At 41.2% G+C, this 18,842-nt stretch overlaps 1 protein-coding gene across 18 annotated transcripts in view; it reads left to right on the plus strand.

The window, feature by feature from the left end:
* DMD (dystrophin) overlaps window positions 1-18,842 on the plus strand; it is a 1,901,967-nt gene that overhangs the window by 697,519 nt on the left and 1,185,606 nt on the right. For all 18 annotated transcript variants that reach the window (XR_008319265.1, XM_053308495.1, XM_053308494.1 and 15 more), the window contains 2 exons: window positions 1,903-2,053; window positions 17,822-17,941. Coding sequence is in view for 17 of the 18 variants with exons in the window: in XM_053308495.1 (XP_053164470.1) it covers window positions 1,903-2,053; window positions 17,822-17,941 (271 nt within the window). In the remaining variant the exon portion in view is untranslated. The remainder of the gene's footprint in view (window positions 1-1,902; window positions 2,054-17,821; window positions 17,942-18,842) is intronic.

Below are 18,842 nucleotides of genomic sequence, written 5' to 3' on the forward strand. Positions count from 1 at the left end.
TATGTGTACAGTGACTTATATTTTTTTATTATTTTTTTAACCTGTAGCCCCTTCAGGGGGCTTCCTAAAGGCTGTGGGGGCATCTGCAAAGGTTCCCCCTCCCCCCGCTGTCCTCTAGGGCCTCGCAGGGACCATTTGAGTATGTGTCGTAGCCATTTTTTAAAATATTTTTTTTAAAAAGGCCGCTAAAAAGAAAATGGCCACTGTGCATGCTCAAATGGCCTCTGTGAGGCCTGGCCTGGCCTAGCCTATGGCCTCACAGAGGCCATTTAAGCATGTGTGGTAGCCATTTTGTTTTTGGTGGCCATTTTTTAATTTTTTTTATTTTAGAAAATGGCACCCCCTTCAAGTGGCGCCCGGGGCACGTGTCCTGCCTGCCCCACCCTAGATACACCCCTGTTGCTATAGCTCCATAAGATCCATTCTTGCTGTAATTCATTGTGAACTCTCCATGGGCATTGTATTATATAAATGATATTTTTTGTTGAACAATTTGCAAAAAAAGTCCAAAGCATATCTTTTGCCCATATTGTTGTTTCTATATTCTGTGGTCTGTAGTGCCATGGGGCATGCTACACAATGACCACACTTAAAGAAACCTTTGGGTTCAACAACATCCCTCCAAGGTAGGCTGTCTGCTCTAACGAGAAGATCTTTTAAACTCGAACTTTTTTGAAGGGCTATTAGAGGGGAATTACTACAACCTGGTAAACCTGATAGTAGTCTACAATGTCATCTAATGCTGTTTCTGATTTTATAGCTCAAAGATGAAAACTGCATTGACCATGTCACTCGAGATTTATTTTTGTTGACATGTGATGTTGTCCCTAGTAATGACTGCCTATCACGCTGTGACATACATCTAGCTTTTTGTATGACTTGAGTAGGATGACCCCTTGCTTTTAATTGAGAACTCACTTTATCTGCTGCCGATTCAAAATCCCATGAATATGAAGAATTTCTTTTAAGTCGCAAAAATTGACTATATGGTAAAGAATTTTTCAATTGTGAAGGAGGAAAAGAAGAATAATGTAAAAAAGAAATTTTTATCAGTAGGTTTAGTATATAACGTGAAGTATATTCTGTTAAATTCACTTATATTCACCATAGTGTCAAGAAATGAAATGGATCTACAATGTATTTGACAGGTGAATTTAATAGTGGGATGTATGGTATTCAACCACTCCTTAAACTTATAAAAATTGTCCGGATTTTAAAAAATAAAAAAAGTATCATCCAAATATCTTTTAAAGAAAAAAAATTCATCAAAAAAGGATTCTGAAGGGGATTTAGTATGGTACTGTCTTCCAAGTTTGACATAAATAAATTAGCCAAATTGGGGGCAGTTTTGTTGCCCATGGCTATCCCTTTTATTTGCAAATAAAATTGGGTCTTGAAGCAAAAATAACTGTGCTCAAATATAATATCTATAAGCTCCATTAGAAAATAAGAAGGGTTTGAATCTGATCTGCTATCAAAAACCTCTAGAATAACCAAACGTGCCTCATCTAGAGGTATGTTGGCATATAATGAATTAACATCAAGAGTCACCAGCAGTGAGTTTTTAGGAACCAGCATCCCTTCTACCTTAATTACAAAAGCACCGCTCTATGCTGCAGTTTCTTCAATAATGTACTTTTCCCTGGCCAAACATTTGCTGCTGTGGTATCTCACAATGCCTTCAGTAGGGCTAAGCCCATCTTTTACCCTTTTGCAGCCAATCAGGAGAGCTGCTGATGTAATGAGAGTTACCATTCTACTGGCAGCACAATGCATGCTGGGATAGTTCTCTCAGTGATTGGAGGATCAGCTCGCGAATTTATGGAGCATAAGAGATTGAAGTATCTAAGCCACATCTGCCTGACTATTTCACTTCTGTTATTTGTTTGTATTTGTTTACAGTTTACATCGAGTTCTAATGGATTTACAAAATCAGCAGCTTAGCCAACTAATGGACTGGTTAACTAAAACAGAAGAAAGAACAAGAAAGATAGAGTTGGAGCCCTTGGGGCCTGATCTGGAGGACTTAAAGCGGCAGGTAGAAGAGCATAAGGTAAGTAGTTATCATACATTTTTTCAGTCCATTAGTTTCCAGGGACCCAATAAGTCAATAATTTCTAGTTTTGTATTGTGAAAATGCTGATGTTATTCTATAATACAAGTGGCCCTCATTATTCATGGTCCCAGCACACATGGTTTTGTGTATCTGTGATTGGGTCATAGTCAGTGGTCTCTCTAATTGTTTCACCTCTGTGCGGAATGAATTTTATTCCGGGTGGCAGTGTCAAGGCATTCTGTGCACATGTGCATTCAGAATAAGGCATTCCTAATTCTAAGGATCTAAGATTAACTGAGTTTTAATCAGAAAACTTGTGAGTCGCACACGTGTGCATTCCTTAGATTGAACAGTGGTCACAGGGACCCAATTTCTTTATCCTTGGTATTAGAAATAGGTAAAATTCACCTAAACACCAAATCCCATTGACTTGATGTTTAATTATTTGCATTTTTTAATTCTCACCTACAGGTGAGAACAGAATCCACACGAATAACGAGGGCCACCTGTTTATTGAAAATATTTTTATGTATGTAGACTAGGTAGGAAATGAGCAAGTTTCAGAACTCAGCACAGAAATGCTGAATTTCTTATGAATACCACTGGGATTGTTTCTCCTCCTCCTGCTTGTTCTACATAGTCATTATTCACAGAATAAAAAGTGTGCTGGGATGGTAAGGGAAAAGGGAATTGCAATATACTATTTACTGCAAAATACAATAATAACATTTCAGATCTTATTATTCCCTTGGTTTCTTTTGCTACCTTGTGCTTTCCTTCTAGACTACTCCAGTAGCAAATTGACACTATTAGTTATTATAATTGGGATTTCTAATCTCATTAGCAGTGCTGGGACTCAGAGCATGCAGCCCCTGAGCACCGTAAAGTATTCAGATTGAGTGCCTGGCTTTGTATTGGAAAATATGTGGAGTGTTTTTGAAAAATGAATTTAATTATAAAAACAACAAACCAGCACATATAGAACAAAAGAACTGGGCAAGACTGTGTTTGTCTTCTATTGTAAGGTTTTGGCTACATATAAAGAATTAAAGCCTACAAGCCTAAATCCCATTTGCAGGTTTGTACATGCTGCTGTTTACTTCAGAAAGGGTATAAAAGTAACAGAGCTGTGAAATAAGGAATATCTGTTTAATATTGACTATGGTTAATACAAAATTAGCTCAAAATTAGCATTTTGTGTCAGGTTGCCACACACCTTATAAAAACAAGAACATTGCTTCCCAGACATTATAATCAACACATTGTCCAAATTCAGATGTAATTATATTGAACCATGGTTTAGCATTAATTGTATGCATTCCCTATTCCCTTTGCGTGTAAGGGGAGGAAATTTGCAGCTTCCATTCATGATTCAAAACAACCTTCAATTTGTTATCAGCATATCAGATGTACTGGTCAACAAGATAGGTTGAATGAAAACACAAGATTCACTGTAAGAAACAAATTGAATTAAAAGTTCGCTAGCTCTAGTAGATCCATGAGCAGGTTCAATCAACCCTTTTAGTGCAAAAATGTGCCAATTTTGCACTTTACTGTGCACATATTTCTGACTTCAGACATAATATTTGAAGTCTTGTATACCCTCACAGTTATGATTACACAAGAAACAAGGTCCCCAAGCCAGCCAAAATTGTTTAGGGATCACGTTTTGTTCAACAGCTTTATTTCACCTGAAATAAATTGTCTAAATGCATTTAGACAAGGATAGACTCTTGTATAAATGCATAAAATAAACAAATAAAATAAAATACTAATAATTTTATATATATATACACACATACACACACACACACACATGCACTGCGGTTTACATTAAGTGGTTTACATAGATATAAGTTAAATCAAATTAGATTAAATTAAATTAAATTAAACTACTCCCTGTCCCCAAAAGGGCTCACAATCTAAAAAGGAAACATAAGCTAGATACCAGCAACAGCCACTGGAGGGATGCTGTACTGGGGATGGATAGGGCTAGTTGCTCTTCCCCTGATAAATGAAGAGAATCACCACTTTTAAAAGGTGCCACTTTGCTCAGCACAAAAAGGACAAAACAAATAATGGCTGCCTTGATATGCAATCCATGTTAAGCCATCTGTGAACTTGTAAGGCAGCTGTGATGCTGTTAAGAATGAACGGGTTCACAACCAGTGCTGCCATAGTTATTCCTATTGCAGCAAATGAAGATACCTGTGATAGTGCTGCCTGTGCTCAGTCTCAACAACATTAGGGCTGCCTTACCATCACAGCATCGTCAGAATGCTGCACATCAGTTTGGCTGCTATATTGTGGTTGTGAAGCCATGATTGATTCTGCAGGTAAGTTAATTAAATATTACACACCAGACAATATATGATTGGGGTGGACCTTATCTGAGTGGTAAAACACACACTTCACATGCAGAAGATCCTAGGTTCAGTCCTTGGCACATCCAGGTAGGACAGGGAAAGATTCCTGTCTGAAACGATGGGGAGCCGCTACTAATAAGTGTAGGCAATACTCAGCGGGATAGTCTGTTTCAGCTTTCTTTGAGCCCACGATTGCCTGGTACAAGATGCCTCTCATATATTACAGTTCTCTGCTCAAGGGTGTCTTAACCTTGGGGCCCCATATGTTGTCAGACTACAACTCCCATCATCCTCAGTGACAAAGGCCATGTCTGGGGATGATGGGAGTTGTAGTCCAACAACCTGGGGCCCACGGTTAAGAAACCCTGCTCTACTCATAAGAAAAGCCCTGCCGGATCCTGTTTCACACAATTGCCCACCAGATGCCACTAGGAGCCTACAGGCAGAAGTTGAGGGCATGTTCTCTCTCCTGCTGTTACTCTCCTACAACTAGTATTCAGAGGCATCCCTCTGAGGCTGGAGGTGGCCTATAGCCCTCCAACCAGTAGCTGTTTATAGATCTCTCCTCCATGAAGTTATCCAACCCCTCTTCAAGCCATCCAGGTTGTTGGGTGTCACCACATCTCGTGGCAGAGAATTCCACAAGTTGATTATGTGTTGTGTGAAAAAGTACTTCTATTTGTTGGTCCTAAATTTCCTGGCAATCAGTTTCATGGGATAACTCCTGGTTCTAGTGTTATGTGGGAGGGAGAAGAATTCCTCTCTATCCACTTTCTCTACACTAAGCATGATTGTATAGACCTCTATCATGTCTCCCCGCAGATATCTTCTAAACTAAAAAGCCCCAGGTGTTGTAGCCTTGCCTCATAAGGAAGGTGCTCTAGGCCCCTGATCATCTTGGTTGCCCTCTTCTGCACCTTTTCCATGTGGGAGCACATTTTTTAAAAAATCATTTGGTCCAGCTGCATCTACTCAGTAGTGTCCTTGTTGGCTGCCTTTGATTAAGAAATCTGAAGGTGAAATATCTTTTAAAATTATATTTCTTAACATCCAGTTTTAGTTGTGCCTTGCAGTTGACTGAAGTATTCCTACTGCTTTGTTCCACTGACTGGATTAAGCAATTCTCTAAGGGGAAAGGGGCCTTGGTTTCACTTTTCTTTCATATATAGTATTTCCAGCTAATGCTATGAAATATCATACCACCTAGAGTATCATGAAAAATGACTCTGCACTGAGGCCTTGTTTACATTCTAGTATTACTAATAACATACTGAATTTACTATCAAAGCCAAAAGTGTCTGTGGAGCTAGGCAGCAGAAAGGGTATAAAAACAATATGAAGACCGAACTTACTCCTTTTCTTATATCCCAGAATAGCGATCAATATGTCATGTTCAGACATGCTGAAGAGAAGCAGAGACAAACTGGTGCCTGTGCTGCTACTGTGTGTGTTTTGTGGATGAACAATGTAATTCAGACTCTAGGCTTCCTATTTGAGTATGCTTTATGAATATCACAATGAATTTTCAAAACAGAATAATGGCTTTCAAATAAAAGGACTCAGTTCAGTTTATTTTTTTAGCCATACACCATTACAAATGAGTTAATGTTTGCAGAAATAATTTAAAACTGGAAATACTGGGAGTACAATCTGTTACATCAGTTAGATACTCTTATTTAGAAATAATTAACAGATGAAGCCATCAACAAAGCAGCACTTCTTTTCATTATCCTAGGATGTTTGTTAAATAGTAAATAGTGTCCTGGAGAACTAACCAATTAATCCAAGCTTCTAATGAATTAACTATAAACTAGCTTTACCTGCACAGAGCATTTCCATGCTAGTACTGAGACAGCAGAGAGAGCTCCTTCCATGGGCCCACCTTCCTCCCAAATGCCAGGTTGGGCCATTTTCGGGCCATTTCAGAGGCAGGTGGCCCATGGGAGGAGCGCTTGCCACTGTCTCCGCTACCATCACTGCCACACCACTGTTGCTTTAAAAGGCCATGCCCACTCCAATCAGTGGCGCTCTTACCCCTGGACTTTGGGGCTGAAGTCCAGGGCCTCCACACACCCTGCCCCCGCAATCCTCTTTAATCTGTCCTGGGTGATGTGGTCATTGCTAGCTGCACTGTGCTGTGCAGATGAGGGTAATTATGACCAGTGCAGGCTGCTTGATTGATTGATTGATTGGTTTGATTTGATCTTTATACCGCCCATCCAAAATGGCTCAGGGCGAGACAGAGGGGGGAGTGGGAAAAGAAATAAGTGGGATGGGAATATGTTAAATTGCATGTTGAAACGTTTCTGCTAATGCATATTTGCATAAATATGCCTGTTTTACATTCTTACATTCATTGAGTTCAGTCCTCAAGAATCTGCCCTTAAGAATCCATGTGTTAAAAATACTGCCTGTGTTATGGGTGTGTGTGTGTGTGTGTAGGGGGATGATGCTTAACTTGTAGCAGGAGGTGGGTCCTCCAGCAGGTGGGGGGCCTCCAAAGGCCTTTAGGTCCAGGTCCCAGAAATACCTAGATAATTCTGACTCCAATACACTCCAGCATGCACAGAGCATCTGAGTGCTATTACTGTATTGCTCTCCATGCCCCCACCACAGGTCCCTCACTGTAGAGACCTTTCCCCGCAACCTGATCCCCAGATTCCTCTGCTCCTCCTCCTACTCGCAGGTCCAGAGCAGCTCCCAACTGAAGCTCCAGCACTACCCCCGCCCAAAGCAGCAGCAGCGTTGCTGCAACTGCTGCCTCGACACCCATGCGGCTGTGCACTCCAGGCATCTCCAGCATGCATGCATGCATGTGCCACACATTGCCTTAGCGCTTTATATAGAGAGATGTTGCTCTGATGGCCTGTGTCAGAGAATAGTTGAGTAAATGTTGAGTAAGATCATCTACCTGTTCAATGCTACAGGGACTGAAGCAAAGATCATAAAAGGTCTGTATCAATCTGCCTTCCAGAACTGCAGATAGTATCTATCAGAATTAGGCAAGCATACATTCTCTTCTCAGAAACAAATTTTCTATTTAAATATATATTAATTTAATCCTGGATTATATCTGAGCAGATTATACTGGCTAGGTATGTGCAAAAAACAAAACAAAATGTTTTTTGTGGTTCAGTTCTAATTAGAACCAAACTCAAACCAGCTCTACTGGCTCTGGTTCTAAACTGTTAGAACTGACCGGTGGTTCTGTTCTAATTTGAACCCCCTAGAACTAGTTCTTAAAGGTTCTCCATAGGGAGTAATAGGGAGTCCATTATTCCCTATAGGTATCACTCAGGGATGCCAAAGTGCGGGGTTTGGCAGGCTCCCATGGGTGCCAACTACCACCCTAGCCCCAAAGCAATCAGTCAAAGATGTGATTTTTAATGATTTTTTTTATTTCTATTATTTATCCCATAGGGAATAAAGGGGAGTAAATTATTTAGTGTCACATAGATTCTACATAATGAATCCCTAGGTGGAATCTATGGGCTGTCAGAGAATCCAACACTAGTTGGTACCCATGGGGGCCCACTACACACCCCACTTTGTCACTTGAAGGTTTGCCACCTCCCAAAAGAGAAACGCAAAGTCACAAAAACCACCAAAGTGACCAAAATGAAAACTGCAAATACACTACAAACCTAGCCTGAAACCACAAACGTAGCTACAGAGACACTACAGACCACATGCAAACCACAAACCTAACTACAAACCACAAACCTCACTTGACCAAGACAAGAAGACACAATCTAAACTCACAAGAAGTAACCACAGAAGTCTGCAAGCCTGCTGGAACAAGCCACAAAGCAAACAAGCAGACATCACAAATGCATTGTAAACCACAAACCTGCTAATACCACAAGTAGCCCATTTAGACACAGCATTTCAGAAAAAGCAACCAAGCATTTAAAAACAAGAAAGCAATTCTTTAAAATGATGTTTTAGACATTTTATGATGTCTAGGACTGGAAAGATCCAAGTTCAAATCGCCATTTAGCCATGAAACTCACTGGGTGACTCTGGTCCAGTGAGACTGGTCCAGAGTCTCAGCCCAACCTACCTCACACAGTTGTTGTGAGGATAAACATTACCATGTACACCACTCTAGGCTCTTTGAAGGGATATAAATGCAAAAATAAATAAAAATAAATAGGAAGCAATTAATTAAGCACACTGCATTACAGCCAGCCAGGAAATAAAATATTTAAATATTGGGGGGTGGGGGGTGGAATTTCAGGCAGGAAATAGGAACATAGGAACATAGGAAACTGCCATATACTGAGTCAGACCATTGGTCTATCTAGCTCAGTATTATCTTCACAGACTGGCAGCGGCTTCTCCAAGGTTGCAGGCAGGAATCTTTCTCAGCCCTATCTTGGAGAAGCCAGAGAGGGAACTTGAAACCTTCTGCTTTTCCCAGAGCGGCTTCATCCCCTGAGGGGAATATCTTGCAGTGCTCACACATCAAGTCTCCCATTCATATGCAACCAGGGCAGACCCTGCTTAGCTATGGGGACAAATCATGCTTGCTACCACAAGACCAGCTCTCCTCTCCATAAGTAAAATACTTAAGTATTGTTAAAAACAATAAAAATTAAAATAAAGACCCCCACCCAGAGCAGGCAATGTGCTTTCAAATAGGATGCAATTAATTATGAACACTGCATTACAGCCAGCCAGGAAAAGAAATAAAATACAAAAATATTATAAAAATAAAAATAAAGAAAATTGAGAGGGGGAAGCAGGTGTCCATCAAACCTATCTGTGGAGACCACCACAAGCAAGGGAAGGTTGCCTTACCAATTTCCAAAGAAGCAGAGATGAGCAGCAGAGAAAGAGAGATTCCGAGCCACAAGGTCCTTTTAAATTTTACTTTGAATAACCCTCCTGGAGTATACCCCTTGTCCCTCTACCTGACCAATAGGGTGGCCGGTGTTCCTGAGTGACACACTGCCAAGGCCAAACGGCCAGACACATCTTGCCAGTCAGGGGATCTGCAGCATAGCCAATCACGCCAAATGACACATGTCCGAAAGTGGATGACTATCTTTCTTAAAATGGAGGCTCGAGCCTCCTGAGCCAGTTAGAACAGGCTCTAATAGTGTCAGACCTGGTCCGGTTCAACCTAGGACCAGTTCTATTTTATACTTTGGAGTTCAGGTTCAACCTAGAGCCATCGAACTGGTTGGTTCAATCTAGAAGTGGTTCTAGATTGAACTGGTTCGCACATCCCTAATACTGGGGGCTACCTTCACATGCCTAACAGCAGCAAAATCATTGTACAAAAACCACAGCATTATCATGCAGTTCGAATTCTTTTAGTTGGTATGTTGGTAAAAAAAAGGCTCTGTGTGTCCAAATAGCTGCAGAAAATATAAGGTGTTTTGGTAGCAAGATTTCTCCCTTTGAGGAGAATTAAGAGCAGATTGTTCCATATAACATGCTTTAGCTAAATGATTCTCTGGCACGGTCAAGAGTTTCCAATAATTAAAAGCTTGCTGCATTATTTTCATAACCCAAGGATAAGTTCCAATTTCCAGCCATAAACACAAGAGATAAATACAAAAGATCCCAGCATCATCCTTAGGATTTTATTCTGAATAAAGTCTAGCTCATCAGAAACATGAAAACCCTAGATCTCTGAGCCAATAGTATTTTGGGAAAGGTAGAAATTAAATCTGAGAATGGATGAAAGGTTTTTATATGCAAACCATGCTATAGAAATATTATTTTGCTTTCATTTTCATTTGAAAAGCTTTCTAATGAAATGTTTACTTTTAATTGCAGTGTTCTGCCGGGAAACACGATGAAATATATTTTAATAGAGAGAGAGAAATCTCATTATCTATGACTAAAAGGAGTTTGTGTTTCCATTTGGAGATTTTCTTTAGTTTTCAAAGTATTCACCTCTCTCACATACTGATTTCACAATTTAGATCGAAGCTTATTAATAGTTGTTTCTTCTCTTGCAAAAGGCAGATGCAATAAAGAAAACTTGGAAGCTTTGGATAAGATGTGAGCAGAACAGCAATAAGTGGCAGTATTTCAGCCACTGGTATCAAGCCTTCCATAAAGGCAATACAGTGCAGAGCAGGTGGCTGTAGCTATACTGGCAGTGTGTGTAGTGTGGGTATAGTGTAATGTATGTGTCATCTACCTTTTATTTTTAAAAGGAAATAACTGAAATGGAAAAGTAAGAAATGGATTCTTGGATTCTAACGCAGGGGGTAGATTTAAATTCTGCTTGGGCATGTGTTATAATTATTTCAAGTTGAAAGTTTTTCAGATGGCTGGATAATGCAGAGAGACTTATCCTGCGTCTTGTTCTTCACCCACAATGTCCACTTTCAGTGGGAAAACATTGTTGTTTTATTCAGAGGTAGCCTTGGGAAAGGGTGTGCAGGATGCTGGGAGGGACTGGATCCTTGAAAAGATAAGATTATTTTAGGGTAGTGGATAGGTGGCACTTATGTAGCTGGGATATAGCGCCCCCCCCCCCAAGAAGCCTACTTCTCTTTGGGTTAGTTCCCATCACTGTAACTCTTTTCCTTTACTTCCCTTTGATGTGCATGTAACCTTTTTATTTCTTTCTGGGAAAGGATGATGTTGGGTTTTTGTGGGGGGGAGTTTGTCCTTGAAAGTAAATGTTGCATTAATGGTTACTTTTAGTCTGCATTCTTTGCCTCATCTATCACTTTCTATAGTTGGCTCAGTTCCTACTGTTTCATTTTCTCTTTTTTAACTCAAGTACAGTGAGCAGGCCACTAAATAGTTAACATTCAGTTAAATAAACGGAGTATCAAATTAGTCACTGTTAAGGCCAGGACTACTTCTCCCAGGGCTACATTAACATTCTGATGGTACACAAGGAAACTTCTTTAGGGGCCTGAGCGATGCTATTGAGTTGCTTTAAAATTGCCATTCTAGTAGGTTTCTTTGTGGTGTTGAGTTTTTGAAAGACACTTAGAGCAAACTACACCTGGTGTCAAATAGCTCTGTCTTAGGGATGTGTGTGTGTGTGTGTGTGTGTGTTTAAAATATCAGCTGAGTGGGGGAAATTGTCCTAACCCAGTTCATATTTCCTCATAATTGCTATTTGTTGTGGACAAGAAGCTATCATTGGCTTACATATTCGCAGGCTGCTCACAGGGATTTGTCTGGGCTCTCTTGTTAAGGTTGAGATTGGGGTGGCTATTTCAGTGGTGGTGGTGGTGGTGGTGGTGAATAGAGGATTGGGTATTGGCAGGCCAGCATGCTGTTACAAGGGAAAGGAGTCCAGTAATTAAATTACTGTTTTCCTTTCGGGCTGTCCTGTCAGCTCCCAGGCCTCAGGGAGTGGATCCAGGGCAGTAGACACAATAACTCCTAAGCATCCTCTCCAACACACTTGAAAATTAGCTCCATGGTATATGGAAGAGCTACAGGAGCTGAAACGGCAACAAGGAAACAATTTTATTCTGTTTGTATTGCATCTGCAAGTTCTTGTCCAGCAGTGCTGTTCTGGATGGTTAGAGATGACCTAGTAATTATCATTAACTCATCACTGAAGGAGGGTAGTATGCCTCCTTGTTTGAAGGAGGCAATGATTAGACCACTTCTTAAGAAGCCTTCCCCAGATCTCTCAGTGATGGATAGTTGTAGGCCGGTCTCCAATCTCCCATGGTTGGGCAAGGCGATTGAGAGAGTGGTGGCTAAGCAGCTCCAGGCAGGTCGGGAGGAAACCAATTATCTAGACCTATTTCAAAATGGCTTTAGAGCAGGCTATGGGGATGAGCCTGCCTTGGTTGGCCACATGGATACCAGGGAATCGACAGAGGGAATGTGACTGTTGGTTCTTTAGGATCTCTTAGCAGTGTTCGACACCATCAACCATGGTATCCTTCTGGATCACCTGGAGGAATTTGGGATAAAAGGCAATACTTTGCAGTATTTATGCTCCCATCTCTCAGGCAGATTCCAGATGGTGGAGCTTGGTGATGGTTGCTCTTCGAAATGGGAGCTATTATATGGAGTCTCTCAGGGACCCATTCTGTCACCAGTGCTTTTGAACATCTAAATGAAACCACTGGGTGAGGTCATCAGGATATTTAGTGCAGGGTGTTATCAGTATGCTGATGACACCCAAATATATTTCTCCTTATAAACATCATCAGGAAATGGCATTCACTCCCTATGCAGTTCGGAAACTTCAGTTAGTTTAAAATGTGGTAGCCAGGCTGGTCTCTGGGGTAACACGGAGAGACCATATTATGCCTGTTCTCAAACAGCAGCATTGGCTGCTAGTATGTTTCCAGACAAAACACAAAGTGCTGGTTATTACCTTTAAGGCCCTGAAAGGCTTGTGTTCGGGCTACATTAGGGAGCACCTACTTTTGTATGATCCCCATCGCATGCTGAGGTCATCTGTAGAGGTCCATCTCCAGTTACTAGGGATATGCATTAGGGATGTGCAAAATGTTTCGGGCACAGAACGATCTGTGCCTGAAACAGCAAATTTCGGGTGATTTGGGGCCGAACTGAATCACCCATGAAAAGATCCAAAAATTTCGGGCACGAGCCGAATCACCCGAATTTCGGGCCCGAAAATTTGGGTGATTCGGACCTCCATTTTTTTTGCCTTCTCCCCCCCCCCTTTTGAGCTATGATGTCTATTTGAATTTCCCGCCTTTTTGCATCCCATTGACTTCAATGCAAAAAGATTGGATGTGACGTCTGCTCAAATTTCAGGTGCCGGGGCAAAATAGTGGGGTGGGGTGGTAGTGCCTAATGGGTGGAGGTAACCACCCCAATTGCAGAGGGATTGGGCAAAGGGATGATTTTTGGTGAATTTCTGAAGTTTTAGTGTCTTTGGGGCAGATAGGGGCATAATGTGGTATCTGTGCCAAAAGGGTGGGGTGGGGTGGTAGTGCCAAATGGGGGGAGGCTGCCACCCCGATTGCAGAGTGATTGGGCAGAGGGCTAATTTTTGGTGAATTTCTGAAGTTTACACGTCCTTAAGGTTTTCCCCGTGAAGGGTGTATTGCTTCACGTTGGGAGGAAAAGGGTGCCCTAGAGCGGGGTGGGGTTGGTGGTAGTGCCAGGTTGAGGCAAGGAAGCTACCTGAATTTTTTTAAAGGATTTCGGCAGAGGGCTGCTTTTTGGTTAATTGTTGAAGTTTTCGCGTCTTTAAGGTTTTCCCTCATAATAAGTTATAATGGAGCTTTCATCAGCCCCATAAGTGCACTTGGGGGGTGCTGGGGTGGCCCATAGCGAGTGGTGGTGTAGTGCACATAGGGTGCCAACCACCCCCATGGGTTTCTAACCCATGGGGTACAGGGTTCTGTTGTTTCTGAGGTTTTCTGAGTGTGGATTCTATGATAGCAAATGAGATTTTCAATGAGACACCATGAATCCACTCTAATTTGCTATCATAGAATCCACACTCAATACTTCAGAAACAACATAACCCTGTACCCTTCTTGACTTGTTCTTTCTTGTAGGCCTGCTTTCTTTCATTGGTGTTGAATAGTTTCTCGTTATTGACCATTTGAAGTGCAACTTCTTCACTGTCCTTGATATATTCTTCAAGGCCTCTTTTCTCCTCCTCTACTGTTTGATGGACTTGTAGCATTCCTCTTCCACCTGAGCTGCGAGGGAGGTAGAGCCTATCTACATCACTGCGGGGGTGCAGAGCATGATTGATGGTCATGATTTTCCTCGTCTTACGATCCAGCGTCTCTAGCTCTGCCTGAGTCCAGTCTATTATTCCTGCAGTGTATCTGATAACAGGTATAGCCCAGGTGTTTATGGCTTGTATGGTGTTCCCGCCATTGAGTTTGGACCTGAGAATTTTTCTAACTCTCCTGATGTATTCACTTCCAATTTTTCTTTTAACTTCAGTGTGTGCGATGTTATCAGCCTGGAGAATGCCCAAGTATTTGTAATGTTCTTTCTCTTCCAGGTTCTTGATATTGCTTCCAATGGGCAGTTCTATTCTTTCTGTTTTTCTTATTTTTCCTCTGTTCATTATTAATGTAGCACACTTGTCTAGTCCAAACTCCATTGCTATATCGCTACTGAATATACGGAGAGTGTTTAGCAGTGATTCCATTTCTGACTGGGATTTTCCATACAACTTCAGATCGTCCATGTACAGCAGATGGTTGATATTACTTGATGTTTTAGATGTTGGGTATCCGAGGCCTGTTTTGTTTGGTATTTGTGAAAGTGGGGTCATGGCGATTACAAACAATATAGGGGATAGTGAGTCCCCTTGGAAAATGCCTCTTCTAATGCTAACCTGTCCAAGTGTCTCGCCATTGATTGTTAACTGTGTAGTCCACATGCTCATTGCTTTTTAAATAAATATCTGAATGTTTTTGCTGACACCAGTTGTTTCTAAACAGTTTAGTATCCACGTGTGAGGCAATGAATCGAAGGCTTTCTTGTCGTCAATCCATGCAACACTTAGATTTGTTCTTCTTCTCTTGCAGTTTTCTAAAATCATTTCAGCAGCTGGTCTTTTGTGCCTCAGGTGTTCGGGCAATTTCCTTTCTTTTCAACTGGAAGCTGTTAATAAGTGTTGCATGACTTCATCTGCTATTATTCCAGTTAATAATTTGAACATGGTTGGCAGGCAGGTTATTGGTCTATAATTACTTGGAAGTGCACCTTTTGCTGGGTCTTTCATGATGAGATGAGTTTTCCCAGTTGTTAGCCATTGTTCAATATCACCTCCTTGCATAATGTGATTGAACTGTTTTGATAGTTGTTTATGAAGGCTTGTTAGGTATTTAAGCCAAAAGCCGTGCAGTTCATCGTCGCCTGGCGCAGTCCAATTTTTAATTTTCTTTGCTCTTTCACTTATTAATTCTGGTATTATTATTAGATCTTGCATCTGTTGGTTACGTTTTTTGGCCTCTTTCATCCAGCCTGCTTTTTTATTATAATCTTTTGGATTGTCCCATAATTTCCGCCAGAATTGCACTGTTTCTTCTTTATTTGGTGTTTCTACGTTTCTTGCAGTTTCTCCTTCTATGGTTTGGTAGAAACGTCTCTGATTCGACTGGAATTGGAGATTCTGCCTGTGTTGTGTAATTCTGGCTTCATACCTGCTAATCTTCTTTGACACTGCTGTTATTTGCTGCTTTATTATTTCCAGGACTTCTCTAATTCTCCTTGAATCTAGGTGGTATTTTTGGATCAGATACTCTTTGGTGTTTTCATTCTTATTCTTATTCTTATTATTTTATATAATAGTAATAGTAATAAATAATATTGATAACACCCTGGACCAAATCTCCTTATGATCTCTCCAAATGGTTTCATGTAGATGTTAAAAAGCATTGGAGAAGTATGGTGTCCTGGGGAACAACATATAAAATTTCAGATCCTGAAAAGCAACAGTTTTCAAGTGACACCATGTGGAAGCTGTTCAAGAGGTAGGAATGGAACCACTGCCGAGCAGTGCCTTCCACTCGCAACCCCTTCAGACACTCCAGAAGGATACAATTTTTAATAGAATCAGAAGCCACTAACTCTGTCAATTCCCAATAAGGGAGCATCCATCTGGCTACCAAAGCAGTCTCCACTCCATAGCCTGCCTGAAAAGGGTCTAGATAATCAGTTTCCTCCAAGATAGGCCTATGGTTGCTTAAATTTGAGGGATCCAGTGCAGGTTTCTTCAGAAGAGATCTCATGATTGCCTCCTTAATGCAAGGAGGCATCTTGACCTCTCTCAGAGAAGCATTTATAATATCTTCCAGGCCTTCTACAACCCACCCACTCATGCCCCACCAGATATGATAAGCCATGACAGACAAGGGTCAAGAGAATAAGTGGTAGGCCTAAGCATTCCAAGTAGCTTGTCCACATCCTCAGCAGGAGTTACAAACTGAAACTGATCCAGCCTAACCACATAAGAGGAGTTACTGGACACCTCCATATCAAACACTGTAGTGATTGTGAGGTCTGTCTAAGCTGGCCTGAATATGAGATATTTTATCCACATACAGCTCATTTTAAAAGTCTTTCTTGGTGGTTGCTGTGATGAGCTCTATGTCTTGTCTTGAGACTAACGTGCTTCACTCACTACTCTGGTCTGGACTGCAATTTGCATTGCAAGATATACTCATTCACATTCAGTCACAATGTGGCTGAAGTTGCTCTAGTTGAGCTTATGGCTATGCTTGCTGCTAAGGGTGCTTCTGTGGCAGCTGTTGCAATGCTAGGAATGTAAGGCATAATTGTGTGTGAGAGAGCAACATGTGCAGCACATGCACTGTGGCTGGCAGTGGATTCTGGTTCAATTATTCTTTTTTGGACGGTGTGTGGCTAAATGTTGTGTTCCATGTTGGGAGGGACAGACTCCCTTTTACTGTGTGCTTCTGCAGTGTTTTTTAAGGCAGGGTTGCAAAATGCATTGCCAATTGCAATGCAAAACTTGTATGTGCACTCTGACTGCACTTGTTCTGGCCATCAAGAACGATGCAGAGACTTGGAATGCCCCATTGTTCCCTATGAGTAGCACCTAGGGGCACCAAAAGAAAAGGGCAAGCAAGCTATTTAAAACAAATTTTAACCTCTGCCCCCCGCCAAAAAACCCATAGGATTCTATGGGGTTTGGGGGGACATTAAATTTTTTGTTTAATATTGCCTGCTTCCCCATTTGTGGGTTGAATGGTAGATAGCGCCCATCATTCCCTACCACAGAACCCACTTTGGTGTCCCTAGGAGCCACCCAAGAGGAATAATGGGGTGTTTCGAGTTTCCCTATTGTTCCTATGGCTGAAAAACTTGAAACATTTCAAGTCTGTTCCATCAAAACAACAATTCGACCACTGTTTTGACAAAACGTTTCATCTGCCTTTTGTTTCGAGCTCAAAACAAAATGCAGAGTCCGTGTTGTGCACATCCCTCATTGATCAATTAGCTCCCCACATATACTGCCTTGTTCTCCGTGCTTCCATGTCATTCTGCTCTGGAACCTATCAGTTTGTCTTAGACCATGTCATCTGCCTTTGACTTTTAAAATCTTTGTCTGTTTCATAACAAAGCCAGCCTGCCTTGCATCTTATCATTTGTCTCCAGCCCTGAACCATGACATTCCATTATCAGATGATGCCAGTCATGGTTGCTGTAACTTTTTCCAAATGCCAAAGCTTAGATATTGACACCTAATGCCTGAACAAGGTCAGCTACATATACTCAACTATGTTTCTAAAAGTTTCATTTGTGACCCCTAAACTTTAGTATGGCTCCTAAAAACAGTTTGAATTGGATTGTACACACAATCTTCAGAAAAGGGAAATATTTATGCCACGGACAATAAACAATATTGGCTTTTTACTTTCTCTAGTCATTCAGCAAAGTGTCAAAGCATACATAAAGTAAGTGATTATTATGTTTTATTTCACAGGCCCTTCAAGAAGACTTAGAACAGGAACAAGTCAAAGTTAATTCTCTCACTCATATGGTTGTTGTCGTAGATGAAGCAAGTGGAGACAAAGCTACAGTTGCATTGGAACAACAACTTCAGGTAACTATTAAGCTGATATACTGTATTTGTGGTGAAAATACATATTCCCTATGAAACAGTTCTGTTGTATTAAACTATTACATTACGTTGGCACTAGAAATATTTAGTGAAGGAATTAAAATAATATAGATCCTTAAAACAATACAATATTTATCAGTTCACAGGAGATTGCCAACCGATTTTCTTACAGCAAGAACCTGAGCTGTATAAAATGAAGATTGTATAGGCATTCATAGCATTTTGATTTAGTTGCTATCCGATGCAGTACTCTTCTATTCTTTGATCACATTGGAAGCATTGATCTCCAAATGACAAATTGAAAAATAAAGCACAAATATGTGCCAAGATAAGGCCATTTCCCTAGAACTGCTGACATTCCAGGGGGAACCCAGTAAGAGTCTTGCATTCACACATGTCTCCTCTTCCTCACCGTGATAAAGTATCAGTTGGATCCATGTCATGTAGAGCATAATAAACCTCTGGCTACCCAATTTGTCCATCAGAAGAACACAGGTCTAGAATTAGCAATTCACATGGTTGGGCATATGTCAGAATCCATATGCTGACATAGGCCCTGCACTGTGCCAAGCCCTGTGGCGGATGGATGGATGGATGGATGGCAGTGATTCAGAGGAATAACAGCAACTGCTCTCCAGCAGATATTTTGTCAACTCACTCACTGGTGCAGCCAACATTCCCACTCCCTTCTAAATAAATAAATAAATATTCACCCACCTATTCAGCAGCAATTTCCCCAGCCCTTCCTGCTGAGAGTCCATCTTGCCACTTAGACTACCTTCATCTTCTTGGCAACAACCTGTAATGCTGATGGGAAATACAGGACAACCCTGGTATCTGCAGGGGTTTTGTTCTCCACTACTACCACAGAGAACGGAATCGT

This window comes from Hemicordylus capensis, chromosome 3 (genome assembly GCF_027244095.1).
Source record: "Hemicordylus capensis ecotype Gifberg chromosome 3, rHemCap1.1.pri, whole genome shotgun sequence".
Taxonomy (NCBI): Eukaryota; Metazoa; Chordata; class Lepidosauria; order Squamata; family Cordylidae; genus Hemicordylus; species Hemicordylus capensis.